Source organism: Hippoglossus stenolepis, chromosome 4, assembly GCF_022539355.2.
Source record: "Hippoglossus stenolepis isolate QCI-W04-F060 chromosome 4, HSTE1.2, whole genome shotgun sequence".
Lineage (NCBI taxonomy): Eukaryota > Metazoa > Chordata > Actinopteri > Pleuronectiformes > Pleuronectidae > Hippoglossus > Hippoglossus stenolepis.
The window spans coordinates 21,028,801-21,048,534 of NC_061486.1; the positions used below are offsets into that span (position 1 = coordinate 21,028,801).

At 40.6% G+C, this 19,734-nt stretch overlaps 1 protein-coding gene across 2 annotated transcripts in view; it reads left to right on the forward strand.

Annotated features, from left to right (window-relative positions):
• The first annotated feature begins 1,623 nt into the window (after window positions 1–1,623).
• LOC118106163 (alpha-2-macroglobulin) overlaps window positions 1,624–19,734 on the forward strand; it is a 33,632-nt gene continuing 15,521 nt past the window's right edge. Inside the window, exons 1-20 of one of the 2 annotated variants that reach the window (XM_035154484.2) lie at window positions 1,624–1,821; window positions 3,428–3,608; window positions 4,548–4,704; window positions 5,215–5,267; window positions 5,994–6,014; window positions 6,328–6,496; window positions 6,583–6,667; window positions 7,353–7,473; window positions 7,600–7,714; window positions 7,801–7,910; window positions 9,138–9,293; window positions 9,516–9,752; window positions 10,628–10,691; window positions 12,766–12,911; window positions 13,068–13,217; window positions 13,459–13,620; window positions 14,044–14,119; window positions 14,233–14,347; window positions 16,831–17,056; window positions 17,275–17,401. In XM_035154484.2, the coding sequence (XP_035010375.2) occupies window positions 1,739–1,821; window positions 3,428–3,608; window positions 4,548–4,704; window positions 5,215–5,267; window positions 5,994–6,014; window positions 6,328–6,496; window positions 6,583–6,667; window positions 7,353–7,473; window positions 7,600–7,714; window positions 7,801–7,910; window positions 9,138–9,293; window positions 9,516–9,752; window positions 10,628–10,691; window positions 12,766–12,911; window positions 13,068–13,217; window positions 13,459–13,620; window positions 14,044–14,119; window positions 14,233–14,347; window positions 16,831–17,056; window positions 17,275–17,401 (2,554 nt within the window). In that variant the 5' untranslated portion in view covers window positions 1,624–1,738. Of the gene's footprint in view, window positions 1,822–3,427; window positions 3,609–4,547; window positions 4,705–5,214; window positions 5,268–5,993; window positions 6,015–6,327; window positions 6,497–6,582; window positions 6,668–7,352; window positions 7,474–7,599; window positions 7,715–7,800; window positions 7,911–9,137; window positions 9,294–9,515; window positions 9,753–10,627; window positions 10,692–12,765; window positions 12,912–13,067; window positions 13,218–13,458; window positions 13,621–14,043; window positions 14,120–14,232; window positions 14,348–14,393; window positions 14,548–16,830; window positions 17,057–17,274; window positions 17,402–19,734 lie in introns of both variants that reach the window. The other variant, XM_035154483.2, reaches the window with a different exon arrangement.

Sequence of the window (19,734 nt, forward strand, 5' to 3'; positions counted from 1 at the left end):
AGTAGAAGTAAAATGGATGGTTTCTGGCATTTTATGTAGCTTTAATCACACTGATGTATGTTCAAGTGTATTTGTTAGTTATTTTATGCCATGAAAATCAGTTGAAATGTTATGACTGACAGCTGAGACTGACTCAGGATCGGTCGAGCGTGTGTATTGACAGGACCTCGCCATCGTGGGTCCATCTCCTGTGCAGAATGTACAAAATGGCAGCATTCCTATCTGGGATATTTTGGCCTCATTTCTGGAAGTCAAGGAGCACCATCCATCTTTATTGATAGGCTATGAAATGCACATGCACAAGCACTATACCACACACACAATATTGTCACACTCACTGATCTACAGGTGCTAATGCACTACCAAACCAGCAATTGTGTGCTCTTTTTTTCTTTTTTTTCACACCTGTGACAGCAGAGGCATTATGTTTTAGGGCTGTCCGTCTGTCCTATTGTTGTTAACACGATATCTCAAGAACAGCTTTGGGGAATATCTTAAAACTTGATAAATTCGATTGGACTGAAGGATGAACTGATTAGATTAGACAGACCTTACAAAACAATGTTTTTGCCTTTTGAACAGAATATCTCAAGAACGCCTGAAGGGAATTGATGCTAATTGGGTACAAATATTCACTTGGACTCACAAATAAACTGATTACAATTTAGTGGTCTAGGGTCAAAGGTCAAGATCACTGTGACCTCACAAAACTCTTTTTGTGAATGTGTATAAAAAACCCTTAAAAGAATCCTTTCCAATTTGGCACGGACGTTCAATTATTAGACTCACAGATTAATTGATTAGATTAAGACGGTCAAAGGTCAAGGTCACATGACCTAACACAACATTTTTGGGCCTCTTGAACCTTATCTGTCAAGTCTGCCTTTAGGGACATTATTCAAATGTTGACCTGTTTTCACTCGGACTCAAAGATGAACTGATTCGATTTTAGTGGTCAAAGGTCACGTGGCCTCATATGAGTCTGGAAAAACATGTGTGAAGGCTCAATCAGCACTGGTTGGTGGAGGCATACAACCACAGTTTGGTATTTCTATCTTTACAGCTGAAATAGAGAACAGCATATAGAAATAGTTATAGCTACAAAATGTTTGCTGACAAAAGTCATTCTTATACCTACACTAATGTGAAGAAAGGACCACAGGGGGTCTTCATAAAGTTATTCAGGGCCCCCACAGACTTGTAATCTTGGCATGTTCACTCTGTGTTACAGAGCAGTTTGTTGGGGCATGTTGTTTTCCTCTGAGACAATGAAATACTATTTGGAAAGTCCAGTTGGAGAAACAGTTATATACACATCTAAACACCGCCAGGAGAACAGCTAGGGAACAAGTCTCAGCCTTCTGAGAAGTTTTCTCTGTTTTCATCAGAACTGTTGTTGCTCAACCGTGCTGAAACTGCACGGTGACCTGGTGTGTATCACACAATGCCCTCCCCAAAACTCTCAGCTCTGCAGAAAGTGGGTAGTGGAGGATACTGGCAGGACTATGACATCTCACTTTTGGGAATGGGGAGGTGGCTGCACGGTTCCAACCAACTTGGGGGAGTGACTCCGATGGAGCGGGGGGGTGGAGGTGCTTTGGGGTTATAAACAGCAAACCCCCGCCCCCTGCGCTCGGACAACTTTGTGCACATCCCTCTCTCCCTGTGGTTGAGTCCGGGCAGGAAGTGCGTCCTTCTCCTCCGCCGCAGTCCGCTTTCTGTCGCGTCGTCTGCAGACATGACACCTGTGCTCCAGCTCTGCGCTGTCATCCTCGCGTCGGTGCTCCTGCGCACCGCGACGTCGGCGCACCTCAATGAAACGTAAGTCCCTTTGCTGCGCTGCAAAAGTTTGGCATGTGCGTCACGCCAGCAAGACGCCGAGTGCACGCGCCAGGTTAGGGTTGGTTTAAATGCATGCGAGTCCAGCTGCGCGTGATTGGGTTAGCAAAAAGTTACTCAGAAAGTCAAGTTGTGTCGCGGTCTGTTTTTGTGTGTTTGTTATCGTCAATAACTTGGTCCCAAATAAAGTCCAGCGGTTGGCCTCAGGACACCGTTACGCAATGAAGAGTAAAGATGTGGCGTGAGTGCGTGTGTGCGTGTGTGTGTGTGTGTGTGTGCGTGCGCGTGGTGTGTTTGTATGTGATTGTGTGTGGCAAAGTCCCTCCACCATCCCATCAACAATCTGCTTGTATCTGCCAGTTATCTGGACAACAATGAGAGAATGTGCTGTCACAGCTAAAGTGGTGAGCACACATCGGTTTGAAGAGCTCACTGATTTTTGTTGTTCATGATGACTCCTGACCACTGTCTCTGGATATTGATTTCCATTCTGATCTTTGTTTTGCAGTTGTGTGTCTGTCTCTGTGTGTGTAGGTGTGTGTGTGTAGGTGTGTGTGTTCTGCTCTGGGTCCATCATGACTCTAAAGGCTTTTATAGATCAGAGTCAGATGCTCAACAAGATACAACTTTATTAATCCCACACTGGTTAGAGCAGCAGATAGTCAGAATGAGGTCGATGAAAGTATATAATAGGCATAAAATATAAAAATATATATATACTTATTACTAAAGATGACGGAAAGTATTTGTAGAGAAATGTACTTGTGTGAAGTGCAGTGGCACAGGAGGATTGCACAAGAAAGTCCACTGTATATGCATGAGTATAAATGTGATATATAATGGCTATACATTTACCGTAGTAGCTTATACTATATAGCAGTATATGATAAGAGGCATACACGTGGAATAATACATTTAAGTCATGCAACAGGACACTAATGTGCAAAATGACATTTTGGCAACACACAATGCTTAATTAAATGTGTCCTTTATTTCTACTTGGCATCAGCAGCTTCCTGTGTCGAGCAGAGACGAATTGATCCATCTCAATGGTGGAAGAAGTAATAGCTGTTTTTAGCAAAAGCACCATCACCACATTCCTTTACACTGCCTTAATATTATAATCATCAAACTGCACCTCTAAATCAAAAGCTCTTACATTCTGTAGTAAAGTAAATGTTATTTCTCTCTCAAAAGTAGCAGATTAGAAGTAGAAAGTAGGACATCTGAAGTGTACTTGTCCCCACTAGTCATTTTTGTGCTTTTAAATCTGCAGCAACTGATTTTATCTGCCACTTGGTGACAACAGAAAAGAGCTGCGAGCAAATGTTGTTTAAACTGTTCAAGTCGATGTGGCAAACTTTTGAGCATACAGTTGTCTGTTTACACATCCAACAGACATGTGGCAACATTATTTGCATTGAGTCGTGTTTCTAGCTACTTGATTAATGTTGAGTCCAATATTCACTCTCCTTTTTAGCTCTGTTTTCGTTTCCACCAGTTCCAGAGGAAAAAGAAATGTCAGGGTCTTAAACAGAGAAGAATATCCTCCTTTATGTTCACCAGCTAATGCTTTCTCTACCTCCAGTATTTTCGCAGTGACCGTGAGCTCCCGCCTCACAGCAGGTAAACAAGAGACTGTGTGTGCCCAGATCCACGGCCCCACAGAGCCCGTCTCTCTGATGGTCTCCCTCAACATGGACTCTGGCCAAACCGTCCTCCTGGAGGAAGCTGTCAAACAGGACTTTTACCGGTGCTTGAACTTCCAGGTCTGACTCAGCACGTGCACACACAGTTTGCTTGCTCGCAAATGTTTTAAAAATATTTTCCAGGCACAAAGCTGTTTCCTCATCCCCTAGCCCTCCATTAAAACTAATTGCTCAAATCCTGTGGTCAATATGTACCTAATTATCCAGCCGTAGCCATGACTGAGGCTGTCAACTCCAATGGTGCTCTGTAAATTACTGCTCTGGTTTCTGTCACATCGCTGCTCGCTGTTATGCAACTTACGGGCCTTGCTACATATTGATGCGCAACGATCCACCAACCCCAATTAGCTCTTTGACAATAGCACTTAGTTTCACTTCATTCCCCTTTGGTTGGGCCTGGAGCAGGACTGGTCTGGAATTTGTTTATTTGCAACTAAACAAAGGCTGCAAAGGCTAGTTATGTACCTGCATTCCTCTGGGAAATGTCCTCTGACCCCCTACTCTCAGTCTCACCACACACACACACACACACACACACACACACACACACACACACACACACACACACACACACACACACACACACACACACACACACACACACACACACACCACACACACACACACACACACACACACACACACACACACACACACACACACACACACACACACACACACACACACACAAATCACCCCTGACAGTAGTTGCAGTCCCTATTATGTAACGGCAGCTCCATTATTAAGTGAAAACATATGCTGCGCACGTACGACGGCACTTCATAATTAACCTTTTATAGTGGAAGAGGTACGGTATTGCTCAATATCACAAGAGCTCAGATGGATTTGCTACCTAGTACTCATTCTGTAACATTATAGATGACGGGTGTTTCACAGCAAACACACTCCAAATGAGGAAAAGTTCAATTCAGTACAGAACAAATTGTGCTTTTGCATGAGACAGCATTTAAAACTGCACATTGCTCTCTGATCCCATAGGTCCCAACAGTGCCCAGCAAAACTGTGGCAAACCTCTGTGTGACTATTCAGGGCGAGAGTGCCTCAATGAGGAAGAGGACGAAAGTTCTCATTGAGCCGCCTGCCTTCATCCATATTATCCAGACTGATAAACCCATCTACAAACCTGGACAGACTGGTAGGTGTCTAACGTTATGAATCATCATCAAGAAGCTGGACGCATCAGAATATGATGTGTGGTAGAATTTGTAATACTCTGCTGCGGCTGGACTGTTCATTATGCCCACATTCTCTAGACTGCTTACAAATTCAGCTGTACTTGCACAATTTTTGGTTTTTAGTTCATGAAATCTGCATAATGCTGAGCTACGACCTGACAACTTTAGGAATTATGTGTAAAATGATCACACAAAGAATGGCTGTTCCTCTTGAGTTCTTGGTGAAGTTGTTTATAATCCACATCTTTCTCATAAAAAAAATACAATGCAGGTTTTAAGCGGGGGTTTCCCCCTAATTTTGTATTTGTGTAATTGTTTTTGGAGCACAATTGCCTGTTTGAACAGAAACACGCGTCTCTCTGACAGAGCAGCTAGCACTCAAAGGAAAATGTTATATTCTGTACAATTTATTTCTGTCCATTAGCTTCATTTTGATTGATGGTTATCGTTTGTTTCCCTTTTCTTTAAAGTCAAGTTCCGAATCGTGTCCATGGATACAAATTTCATCCCTGTAGCTCGGGTGGTAAGTTTTATTTACTTTCTTCCAAATCATGTGATACTGTGTGATGTGTGCAATCATTCCAAACAGTGAACTTTGCAATGTGGTGTGTTTTCCACCAAGCAGTCAGTGAATCTTAGAGTGAGGTCTATTTTGGTTCAGGAGAGTGGGAGGTGAAAGGAGGACTGTTTGTTGATCTTGAAGACAGCGTGGGTGTGTAGCGCTGTGTGGAGTAGTGTGATAAACATGCTGTCAGAGTTCATTTGGCGCACACTGCATTTGACCCAAACATCTGAGTCAATATGGGCTCAAGGCCTTTTCCGTTGGTGATGAGAGGCTGGAAACATAACGGTGTGCAGTGACTGTGAAATCCATTCAAATATATCGCATCATGAGGGTGGCATGCTCGTAGTATATCCCATCAGTTATAAAAGATACTTCAAAGTGTCTGAACATTAAAGCTGAAATGTATATAATCTAAATGTTTTTACACACTGCACCACAGCATCAAACACTATGTATCTACTTATTTGGACACGTCATCTAATACAATATTTATATGTTTTTAGAGAAGCAAAAGTCCCTTAACATTTACACATTTTGTGTAACACACAACCTGCCAAATGGACTAGTTTTATCTCTGTAAACTAACTAACTCTGTGAACTAAATGGATATCGAAACTACTGTTATATCACAGTGTAAAAAATACACTATTCTTCATTAAAGTTGTTGTTTCTTTTTTCTTTTAGTACAAAGTGGTGGAGATCCAGGTGAGGAAAACTAATTGACTCCTGCCAACTGTATAATTCATGTCAAGTCCATAATTGTTATTATATACATTATTGTAAAATAGTTATTTGTACTGTGCTCTTATTATGCCCCCTTTTTAAGCCCCTATGTGTTTGACTTTAACCTCCAGTTGTACCAATAATAGCCAGCTCGGCACTGATATCAACCAATCATTTTTCTAAAAACAAATCTGCATTATTTGACATAATAATCACATGACAATACTACACCTAGGGGCTTCAATATAGTGCAGGTTGGAGCAGCCTTGAATAAATGTCTCTTTACTGTTTGTAGGATCCCAATTCAAATCGCATTGCCCAGTGGTTGGATAAGCCCATTGACGGCGGGATCCTTGATCTTTCCCACCCCATGATTCCTGAAGCAGTACAAGGAACTTACAAGATCACTGCCTCAACGGACAAAGGGGAGCAAAAATCCCACCAATTTGACATCAAGGAATACGGTCTGCTGCAGTTACATCCTAACAAATATCTCACATTTAGTGAAAAGTCTTTTTTTATATGTAATATCTTGTTTCCTTTGCTTTAGTTTTGCCAAAGTATGAGGTAAAGGTTGACCTGCCCAGTGTCATAAGCATCCTGGATCAAGAGGCAATGCTTAAGATTTGTGGAAAGTGAGTGTCCTACTTGAATACAACAGATAGAGATTCACAATGTCACTGATGTTTAGGATGGACAGCACGATCTGTTTAGTTGAGTCACACTGAAAATTTCATTCTAACTTTTGTACTTTAATGTACCATCAATGATCAGCAGCCATAGCGCTGTATCATATCACAATTATTTCAATTGAAAACACAGCGTTGCGTCATAATCTGTGAGAAGAACCCCCCCTCTGTGTGTGTGTGTGTGTGTGTGTGTGTGTGTGTGTGTGTGTGTGTGTGTGTGTGTGTGTGTGTGTGTGTGTGTGTGTGTGTGTGTGGTGTTGTGTGTGTGTGTGTGTGTGTGTGTGTGTGTGTGTGTGTGTGTGTGTGTGTGTGTGTGTGTAACGCACACACATTTATTCAGTTAGTATAATTTCGGATTAAGAATATTTGAATTGTATACAATTCTTAAATTTTATTTATGTCATGAGTACAAAAATATAATGTATAAAAGTCAGAAAAGTAATTGTTAAATTAAGCCATTTAGACTTTGTATCCATCAGACATGATGAATATCATGCTGTTTAGTTTTTCGCTTTCTCATTCAATTTTACACTGGCTATGGTCACTCAGCTTTAAATGGTTTAGTTTAAGTAAACGGCTTTCTTTGAATCCGTGTAATATCAGGATCAATTGTTTGTGCTGTTTCCTGCAGATACACTTATGGGAAACCAGTTGTTGGTTCAGTCAAGGCAGTGCTTTGTAGAAAAGCTATCCGGCATTACTGGTATTCAAGAACCCAAGGCGAGGACATCTGCAAGACTTATGAGCTAACTGTGAGTATACCAGATGAAAATGGATGACTCTGTAATCACTGTGATTTATTTTTGAAATTTGACTTTCAGAATATTTTTGTTATTTATTTTTTTAATGCTTTTTTAATTTTTTGATATATCTTCTAGACGGATAAAAATGGATGTGCCACACAAATTGTAAATGTGGCAGACTTTTCCCCCTACAAGACCACTTACGAGGATGGTTTCGAGGTGAATGCTGAAATGGAAGAGTATGGCACAGGTAAGTTGACTGGGTGCCAGGTACTGTTCATTAAGGAGTGAGCAGCAGTTTCTAATGAGCTGTGATCTCTGTTTATCACCATCCAGGGGTCACCCTTACAGGCAGTGGGCAGACCAGTTTCAGCTATCACATCCGAACTGTCACCTTTGAGGATGTACCTGAATCATACAAACCTGGCATTCCATTTGAAGGAAAGGTAATCTGTCTGGAGTGACATGTGTTTCTTTTTATCCATGCTTGTGGCATGGTTATAGGGTTGATGATGTCAGACGACCAAATACTTCAGTCCAGACTGAAATATCTAAACAAACATTGGACTGATTCCCATAATTTTTTCATTCAGGGTCCTCACAGGATGAAACATGTTGATGATCTTCCTGCTTTGCCAACAAAACAGATAGACGTTTTAAAGTCAACACTGTAGCAGATTTTTAAGCTTGGTGGTTGAATGTTCGTGACTGAAATGCTCCTTGGGAGTCTTGGTTGTCTCACTTCCAAAGGTATTTGTTTCTGTGGGTTTTACGTTTCAACTTCTACTCCGAAAAACAAGGAACCAAATATCCCAGAATGCAGTTACTCAACATTTGGACTAATTGAAGTCCAGTGTTTTTCAACCTGGACCCTATGTTAACAAATGTGGTTGTGTAATTGAATGGTACTTACAACAACTTTTTGAATTAGCCCAGTAGATCGCGACCCGTGGCAGTGGCTACAATAGCGACAATCCACAAAATGTCGCTCACTGAGAAGTCTCACTCTCAACCATGCAGCAGCTTGATGTCAATCCTCTACTTGTTGCCTCTCATTACACACGTGCCTTGCAGACACGTGTGTATATTCTCAGACTATTGGCAAATATGCTAAAATAACAATTTGAACCTGTACTCGACATTTCACAGATTCCTGATTCACCATCCTCCCTGATGGGCATGAAATAATGAACAAGGTTATTTAGAGTCCCCAGTAGGTGAATACTTGTTTTTGTAGACCCCTCACAAGAACTCAAATGCCACCAGCACATCAAACTTTATATTTAACCTCATAACAAGGCAGCTTAACAACTATTAGACAGGTAACGATGACAGAGGCTGTAAATCCTCCTGGTCCCCAGAGTTTTGATAACTCTAACCTGTTCACTTGTCAGCAGTCAATATGAAATCAAATTGTGCATTGATATCAATATTTATTATATGCACTTTGATGCTTACCAGATGATGAACCATTTAAATTTCAGACACTCTATTCGCGTTCCTCTTTGGCCACCTACACTACTCTAGCACCATTCCTTATAAACCTGCACTGTAAAAGTCAGATTGCCAAGAATATTTCAGAGCACATTCAAGCTCCAAGAAGTAACAAATCAAATGACCACCTCAATGACATCACTGCAAAGTTAGAGTTTGTATTCTTGTCTTGTTTGCAGGTCAAACTGACTGGTCCAGACAATAAACCTGTCGCCAACGAGCTGGTGTACCTGCTTGCCACCCCTTCACAAAACGTCACACTCACTACAGACAAGAAAGGCATGGCTTCCTTTTCTCTGGACACGTCTCTCTGGAAGGACACAGTGAATCTGCAGGTTGGTTACTGCTCTTCAGTATTTATTCACCGGTTTCTTTTAGTTTCCACCAAATTTATAATCAACATTTAACTATAGCAACTGTCAATGCATCCATTATGTTGAAGGTGGCCCACTTAGGTTTATATTCTAATTAATCATGTTGGTTTTGTGCTGGAGATGTTGTGGTTGATAGTTGAGTGTGAATTTTACCTTTTGACCTGTCACTATTTATGTCAACAGGCAAAGTCTCAAAACAACAACGAGGATGAACCATATATGCAGAAGTTGCGTAGTCCAGAGTACAGGTCGGCCTACCACCAAGTCACAGTGTTTTACTCTAAGAGCAGTAGCTTTTTGAAGCTCATGCAGGTCGGAGACAAGATCCCTTGTGACAAAGATGCGACTGTGCGTGCTCAGTACATCATCCAGGGGGAGGAGCTAAACAGTGGACAGGAAGTCCTTGACTTTTTTTACCTGGTATGTGTCACGGGTTATAAGCTACTCAGAATTGTAACATCCATCTTTTCCTGTGTTATTTTGTACTAACACAGTCTATAAAAATAACATCATAGGGACACTTGTGATTCACTGGAAGTAATGTCTGTGGCATTCATCATATTGTGAGATCACTTGGATTAATTTATACAGTGGAAACTGGATATAGTGATCAACCATTTATATGGATCAAAAAGCTTGAGACAGAATCCTTCCAGAACATATCACGTAATCCGCTTACAGTGTTCATTTTGGGTCTTTTATATATATTTTTTACAGTTTTTACCGGCTCCTCTCTGTGTTTCTATCATTCGTGCTGTGAACAGCCAAACTGAATCGAGCCAAACTGAGCTCTCGCCATCTCCTCCAGCTCTCCATACACTGACTAAGTTCACAGATTATGTTGTTTTTACCCAGTCTGAGTTTACACACGTGTCCGATGACACTGTTTGTTTGTGTGAGTGAGTGTATCGGAATGAGTTTGTGTCAGCGCGAGAGAAAGAGATCTTACTTGTTAAAGAAAAGTATCGTCATTATTATTATTATGTGATGATGAGTGTTGATATTGTGGTGTCATTTTAAAGAAATGAATGTCTAAGCTGTGAGAGAGCAGAGAGAGATAATTTTGACCTGGGACAAACATGATCACTATAAGCAATTTCCACTGTATTAGATTATGGTAATATTTAGTTGACCAATAATTAAACCCAATCCTCATGGCTACATTCCAATGGCTCAGTGTCCAGAGAAGAAGCAGATGTAATTCTTTAATTAAATTTCAAAGAGGGATTTTAATGTGAAAAACCCACATCTGTGCCTGTCTGTCTTTCATTTCTTTCTTTTCTCTTTCGTTGTAGGTGATGTCCAGAGGAGGAATTGTGCAGCATGGCCATATCCCAGTGGCTGTTAAAGCAGGAACTGGTACAGAATATTTTGTTATTTGAACAAAGAAAACTTGGTGATATTCTGCATTCAACAAAGCTCATGAAAAGACCACAAGCTAACTTGAAGTATTTTAGAAAGGCTGCACCCACATACCTACATTTTATTTTTAGAATACAACTCTGCTTAAAGATATGCCTGGTGTCCACACTACTCCATAGCCGTTCTCCATTTTAAAGCTGCTAAAACGGAGAACGGCTGGTTGAGTCATTGAATTTCGATTACGATTACAGCTTCCAACGATTATGAATTATGATGATTATGAAAACCGACATGAAACCATGAGTATCCAGTGTTTCGTTTTGCAATAAAGCTCCATCGTTCACACAGGCAGCGTTTCTGCTGCGTGTCCTCGAATAAAAGTCGGGCTCAGGACACTACAGCAGCCTTTCAGGATCAGGACAGACGCATGTTATGGTCCGGTATCTTTTATGGTGCTGTATCACACTGCCGCATGTCCTCCCTTCTCACTCTCCTGCTGACCTGCGCTCACTTTACACGTTAACAATAAACACCAACACCAATCAGAAGTTATTAGGACATATTCAGTACTTGAAATTTACTTTGTGTGTGTTTGATTGGCTCTAGAGTTTATGAGACCCATATTTAAAGTCATGGGAAAAAATTCGAACATTTTGCGCACGCTGTTCAAATACCACACACACACAGGATGAGACGTGACGCACACAACCAGGACATCAGGGTTAAAGTGGCTGGGACGGATTCACGATCATTTATTGATAAATGTGATTATCAGTTTGTGTGTGAAGAGTAACGGAGATGAGCAGACACACACACACAAGCACTCCTGCAGACAGAAGAGAAGTTCTGCCAGCAGATTATGACACAACGCTGTGTTTTAACTTCATTGTTGCATAAGAAGCGATGCCCCGTTTTATCCACAAACGTATGAAAATATGAATTCAGCAGGTTTTTATAAAGATCATTTCTATTTGTGGGTGAAGTTTGGTAAAGAACAGAGGAGCAGAGTCACAATGCCACGCTGTGCCGGAAACTCACTGCTCATTTAGACTGTGCAGACACTAATCTGTTACCATGGCGCCGAAATTATGTACTTTTCTTTAAAGTTCAATTAATATGTGATGTTTCCAAAGTCCATGAGTAATCATGTTAAATAATCGGGATTACAATATTGATTGAAAATAATTGTGATGCTGATTTTTGCCATAACCATCAGCCCCTTTAAAAAAGAAGTTTGGAAATGCTGCTGGTCCTATTTTAGATTGAAAACTCCAGGACTGTATTTTAGTCTGGACGGGCAGAACCAGAACTGTTGAACATGAACAGTGGCTGTAAAGGGTCACATGATGGGTGATTTCAGGCTTGTTGGTATGGACGTGAGTTATAACTGATATGGAGCCAAAACACTTGTGGACAGATGTCATTTTGGTTTGAAAATGGTGTTTTCATAATGAAAATATGGATGGAACCTAAAATTAAGTCTAGGCAAGTCTGATTATTTCTTATTCCTTTTACCATGGCGCTCCATTGACAACATATCAATTTGACCCATTGTACTGGTAGTCATATACCTTCATTACCATGTGTCCATACCACGTACACTGTCCAGCTAATGTAAAAACAAAAAGACCAGGAATTTTCTCCTGGTTAAATAAGCTTCGACAGAAATTGGAAGGGCCATTTGTTTTAGGAAATTACTTATTTTCCAAAGTAGCTCAAATCAGTGTTGTGCGATCAAATTGCCCTTATCAACTTACAAGATGGGGTTGGTGGCCTCAAAGGGAGCTGGGAGAGATGGAGAGCATAAAGGAATAGATAAAACACTGTTGGTGTAAGTGATTTCAAAAGCAGAATACACCCAGACGTATCCTCTTTCTGTCTTGATGTGAATTGGTTGAGGTTAACCACAAGTATGGGTTTTTTGCTTCAGGCCAACGTAGCAACCTATTAGTTGCTCATGTGCATAAAACAATATTATTTCATTCGGCAAACAAGAAATATATAATTTCTGTTCATTTATGTGTTTTGATAATTGTGTCACGTTTCTTTGTCTCTGTGTTTCATGCCTTAGTCAACAAAGGGGAGTTGTCCATATCACTCCAGCAGGTGACAAACCTGGCACCATTTGCCCAGGTGGTAGTTTACACTGTGATGCCCGGTGGAGAAGCTGTGGCCGACAGCCAGGACTTCCCCATTCAGCTCTGCCTCAACAACAAGGTTGATTATTAAATGAATACAAGACCCTTTTGATGTTTAAAAAGATATATAGATTATTTTTATACATAAATTTGAGGCTTGACAAGAGGATAGACATAAACGTCATCTAATCTGCTCCAAAACTAAAGCAACTGCACCTTGTTGTCTGCTGTGCAGGTGGTTCTGAAGTTCTCCTCCATCCAGAATCTTCCAGCGGAGAAGACCACACTTAGTCTCCAGGCTCACCCAGGCTCCATGTGTTCCTTGAGGGCCATCGACCAGAGTGTCCTCCTGCTGAAGCGACAGCAAGAACTCTCTATCAACTACGTACGACATTGACCTTCATTGCTTATTTTGCCATGTTAACAACTAATCCTGTGCCAAAATGTTACATGGTGTTTGTATTGTAAATTACATAAAGCCTTGGTTTTAGGGATAAGTGGAAGTAGCGATTTATTCACAAAACCCAATGTCTCAGAGTGTTTTCAGTATTTACATCATCACTGTGTGGACCTCCCATCATTCAGTGTGCTGACACACCCCTATTAACACTGGTGTTTTTGTGCAGGTGTACAAACAGCTGCCTTTACAGAAGATGTCAGGTTACACGTATGAGGTTGAAGACCAAGAGCCATATCCCTGCCTGATTGTACTCAGCGCACCTCGTCGAGCGTCACGCTCAATCTCCTTTGAACCTGATCAGAAGAACGACGTCTACAGCATCTTTAAAGTAGAATTTTGGATTGTTTTGTTTGGAAGGGGATAAAATAGATATTGATCAGAGATATGTGGGCTATTGTATATTTATAAGATCTATTGATCTGTGGATTGCTTTCTTATAGTACAGTATTTTTTCTTTACACTTTTTATTCTATTACTCTATCTAGTTCTGACTAACTATTTTTCTCAGTCACTATTTACCTCTCTTTCCTTCTCTCTTCTGTCTTTATGTATCGTTCTATCTCTGGCTCCTTCTGTCATTGTTTTATCTCTTTTGATTTTTCCTCTAGCTGCCTTGATCTAGCTTCATTTAGTATTTAACAGTTTACATGAGGTATAGCATCTGGGTTCACCACTAGCGATCAAATTCTATACAGTTTATGACTTGACATTCTCTCCTTTGGTTTTATCATCACTCTGTCTCTTCTTCTAGGAAATTGGAATCAAAATTGTGACCAACTCCGATGTGAAAAAACCTATTGACTGTGACCGTTACTATATCGCAGAAGGTACGATTTATGTTTTGCAACTTGTATTGTCCACTGACTGCTCACGCAACTGTCCATTGATACTGGTCCCAGAATAAGAAATTTGTCATTTTACTGTGAAGTATATTTAACAGATATGCTTTACAACGATCTGAGTGCTGAAGTTCACCGAGAAGGAACTGGAAAGACAAAGGAGACTATTAGAACATACTTCCCTGAGACCTGGATCTGGGAGCTGGTTTTTGTTGGGTAAGTTGTGTAATTACTGTTTTTGTGTTTGTTTTTTTTATCCAAGCGTTCCTAGATGTCCTAGACTCTCCTGTCCCCATGGCCTTCAACATGATGCCACAGAATTCAGGTGGCGCGCGCAAAGATAAAGATGAACACAAGAAGGAAACCGTCAGGACATTCTTCCCTGAAACCTGGATCTGGGACCTAGTTACTGTGGGGTAATAATCATATGAAACCATCAAGAGATTATAAGATTTTCAGACATGTGCATTTTGAGTTGTGAGAGTATGCATTAGGAAAAATGTTGACTTTTATATATACATTTTTTTTAAATTTTACTTACAGTTTACCAGAGGCCCTGAAGTAAATGTTAAGTCCAGATTGCTTTATCGATGTAACATCACATATTTCCCCATGTGAAACTAATCTAAACTATGAAGCTATGTGAAATTTATAAGAAATAGAAAACAAATACACACATCTTTTCTTTGTGCAATAGCCAAAACAGACATGCTAGTGCTGTACCCCATCACTCACAGTAAGGTTAGTAAGCTAATTGGGAAAATTAGTTTCTAAGGACTTCAAATGTTTGTTTTACCACTGTTGACATGTTTAAACAACATCATGTGCCATGAGGTACTCTGTTTTTAGCCACTGTAGCAATGTAGTTTAAGGGTTTGGCACTTTGTAAAAATGTTGTGCTGACGTTGCTTTGTTACCAGACAAAGCAACCAAATGACTTTAGTGATCTGCAGACTTTTCCCTTAGCACCACAGTGAGGTTTACCTGGTCTCTCAGGTGATTTGCAGTAAATCACTAAAGTTATTATTCCAGTGACAAGCTAAACAATAGTCTGGAGCATGGTATACATGCTTGTTGGTTGCCTTAAATATTATTATTGTTATGAGGTACAACACACAGCCTCAGCTTCTAACATGGCTGCAGAGTCATAGTCATAGTTATTTTTGGGTGCCCTGGTTGTGCAGGAGTAAAATTCCTGTCCACAATCTCTGACACAGTTTGATCTCTGACTAACATGATTTCAATCAGGAGAACTTGTAGAGAAACAAATGGCAATGAGTTCATTAGAATGAAATAAAATGTATGATATGGAGGACATCCACCCGGAGCTTAGGCACTGATGGTGATGAGTAATGGAGCACGATTTGTGACATTTTACGCAGGGCTTCTGGTTGAAGGATGACGACCTGGTATCCAATACAATTGATCTTGGTACTGAACTGACAGCTGAATGACAAGAGGGAGAAAGAAGACAGTGTTCCTGATTAAACCGTTGCTAAACTTAGTCAATGTAGTAGTGATGAAAACTTTATATAATTAGTGAGTCCTGTTCATTCTGCTAGGGAACTAAGGGATTGACCATCTGCCTCCATCTTGGCCTGTCCTAGGCTACGTTTTGGGCCTCTCTTCAAGTCAGATCCATCTCTTTCAGCTTGGCTGTCAAAGTTCACTGCCATGTTGTTTTGGACTGACATCGTTTACGTTTTCCTGGTGGTATCTATCTTGGTGCAGTCTTTGTTATGTGGTTCTGGTAATTTAAGGACATGCTCAAGCCATTGTGTGTGCTGGTATCGGATCAGTAGCACCACACTCCGGCTCTTTGTCTCAGTTCAGATGGACTGCAGTCTTACAAATGGTCTGCATGCTTTCCCAAGCCTTGGATCTGGTGTCCTTTTGTGCTGCATTGTGTAATCTGCCAAGGTAGGTCCTCAACATAGTCAAGTGGGTCACCGTTCATTGTGATGGCATTTATGCACATCACTTTGGTTTTTGAATTGCTGATGACCTGTTCAGACTGTCAGTTTTCTCCTGCAGGTGTTTTTGAGGAGGGAGGCATCTAGGTCATTGGCAAAGTCCAGGTCTTCAAATTTGGAAAAGAGAGTTTCCCTAATGTCTCTGGGTTTATCAGCTGTTTCCTTCAGTGAGATCCAGTAGATAGAGACCAGAAAGAGGAGTGGATAAATGATACATTCCTGTCATACACCAGACTCGCGTAACTGCTATTACTACTTAGCAGTAATAATGTAGCCATCTACTACTGCTACCACTAATAATACTAATAATAACTTTATTTGTATAGCACCTTTCAAAAGAAATGTTACAAAGCACCTCACAAAGGAAGTGCAGTGCCAAGTTTGGTGCGATATGGACAAGCAATATGTGAAATATACAATTGTAATAAACAGGAAAGCAGTGCCTTATAGTCGGTCAGGGCAAGGCTTAACAGGCAGTCTGTGGACGGAGTTCAACATGTCTTCCTGTCTGGCCGACAACTGGCGACCCGTGGGTTAAAACTGGTCCACCACCAATGATATCTGTCCCGCCAGATCGTTTCGATAATTTTACATATCTCACCACATTTTACTGCATATTGCCATGAAATTTGTTCAACATATTCATGTGTCCAGTTATCAGACTTTTTGGGAAATACCATGCCACTAGAAGTTGTTGATTTGTTAATCGGTTGTCTGTTTGTGCAGTGAGAGTGGTTCAGTGAATGTGGAGAAGACCGTCCCTGACACCATCACTAAGTGGGCAGCCGGAGCATTCTGCGTCTCCTCTGTCGGCTTTGGCGTGGCACCCAACATTGGACTGACGGCCTTCCAGCCATTCTTTGTCAGTCTCACCTTGCCCTACTCTGTCATCAGAGGGGAGGTCTTTACACTCAAAGCCACTGTCTTCAACTATCTCTCCAAATGCATTATGGTAAATATTTGAATGACAATGATGGACGGAATGACTTTCAGTTAGTTCCAAGTATGTAAAGATTGTCTGTGGGTAAGATTTATTCAAACTGTAATGGCTGTGAGCTCGTCAGGGATTACAGACATGGGATAAATAAAAGATTTTTTTACATATTTAATGTACCTTGTGCCTTATACTTAACCTATTTGAGCTGTGATGTATTTTTTGCCTGTCTGCAGGTGAAGGTAACACTGGCTGAATCAGACCAGTACACTCTCAGAAACTGTGATGGCTGCCAGTACACTGTGTGTCTGTGTGGAGATGAGAGCAGGACCTTCTCATGGATTGTTACTCCAACCGCCCTTGGTATGGATGTTTTTTTATATTTGTCGTGTATTATTACAAATTATATATGCTATATAGTTATTCACGCCACACAATGAGCTTCCACTGTTAGGACACTTTTCTTTTTTTTTTTTTTTACTGGACAACTCAACAAGAATATTCTGTAAATAATAATTATTGACAGATTGAATTTCACTTATTTATTACAATTCATATATATATATATATTTTATATTTAATATATATATATATATATATATATATATATATATATATATATATATATATATATATATATATATATATATATATATATATCATGCTGTATTTTCATTCCAGTATCAAAATCAAAGTTTTAGAGACTTAATATAGTTCATTACATTAACCTTGATAATATGGCTTAGTGCACTTTAACTTTAAAAACCGTCAGTGGTGGAAAGTACATTTAATCAAATACTGTTCTGATTCTGAAGTGCTTCTACTGCTACTATACTAATATATCACTTTATACTCGGCTATACTTATTTAATGGTGATAGCTGTTAGTCACTTGACATATTGAAGATTTTACTCAGAACATTTCATGAGTAAATGAAATACATTGTCATAGATAAAACTACAGCATTAAGTCATTACATGATTTGAACTACTGGAAGTTACCTCAGCTCCAAGCCCATGAAGAGCTTTGTATGCAAGGAGGAGGACATGAAGAAACCGTATCAATGTGTTTAGAGCAGTTTTGAACGAGCTGAAGTATCTGTTTTTGGGGAGGCCAGTAAAAAGTGTTTCATATGAACTTTAAGGTCAGTTAAAAATAAAAGTATGAGTAGTATTTTGACCAAAAGCCTAGTTGGACCTTGTTTTGATGATAGTTAGAGGCTGTGATAAGACGATTGGCAGAGAATTGGTAAATTAAACATTCATCCTCAGAGCAACTAAAGAAACGTGTCTAAATGTCCTTTTAGAATTAATTGAACGTTGTCTCAATCTGTTTCAGTCACAGCTCTCACTACTCTTATTACAGATAAATTATCCAGTTGTCTGTCATCATTATCACCAGTAACACCATGTGCTTTGCATATCTTTAAGATGAAAACTGATGTTTGTTAGGTACAATTCAATGCTATATACACTGCTCAAACAAATTAAGGGTACACTTAATTGTCACAGTATAACACCAAGTCAGTTCAACTTCAGGCATATCAATCTGTCCATTTAGGAAGCACAAGTGATTGTGAATCAATTTCACCTGCTTTGGTGCAAATGAAAGTGACAACAAGTGCAATGCAGAGGCAAGACAACCCCCACAAAGGACATGGTTTTACATGTGGTGGCTACAGACAGTTGCTCTCTCCTTCCTGACTGATTCTTCTCTAGTTTCGTGTTCTGCTAGTGTCCTTGTCACTACTGGTAGCATGAGGCGGTAGCTGCAGCCCAGTCAGGTTGCACAGGTAGTCCAGCCTCCTCCAGGATGGATCATCCATACATGCGGTCACAAGAAGTGTTGCTGTGTCTCCCAGCACAGTCTCAAGAGCGTGGAGGAGACACCAGGAGACCGACAGTTACACGAGGAGAGCTGGACAGGGCAGTAGAAGGTCATCAACCCAGCAACAGGGCCGGTATCTGCTCCTTTGTGCAAAGAGGAACAGAAGGAGCACTGCCAGAGTCCTACAAAATGACCTCCAGCAGGCTACTGGTGTGCATGTTTCTGATCAAACTGTCAGAAACAGACTGGTGCAGTGGGCCCCTGGTTCCTCCTGGTGCAGGACAATGCTCGGCCTCATGTGGCCAGAGGGTGTAGGCAGTTCCTGGATGATGAAGGCATTGATGCCATTAACTGGCCCTCACCCTCCCCTGACCTAAATCCAATTGAGCCCCTATGAGATGTTATGCATCGTCATGTTGTGTATCATCCGACGCCGCCAAGTACCGCCACAGGAGTCCATGAGCTCACTAATGCCCGGATTCAGGCCTGGGAGGAGATCCCCCAGGACACCATCCCCGACTCATCAGGAGCTGCAGGCACGTGGAGGCCACACACACTACTGAGTCACATTATGAGTTGCTGTGATGATGCAAGCTGGACCAGCCTGTGATTTAAATGTTTTACTATGATTTTCAGTGTGGTTTTGAATCCAGCCCTCAGTGGGTTGATGATTTTGGTTTTTCATTGACCGTTGTTGCGTCATTTTGTTCTCAACAATTATACAATGTATATCAGTAAAGATTTCCAACATGAATAATTTGTTCATCAAGATCTGATGTGTGATTTAAGTGTTCCCCTAATTTTTTTGAGCAGTGTACTTTCAGTGATGAAGATAAAACAGAACAAGCTAATTAATCCCTGTTAAAGGC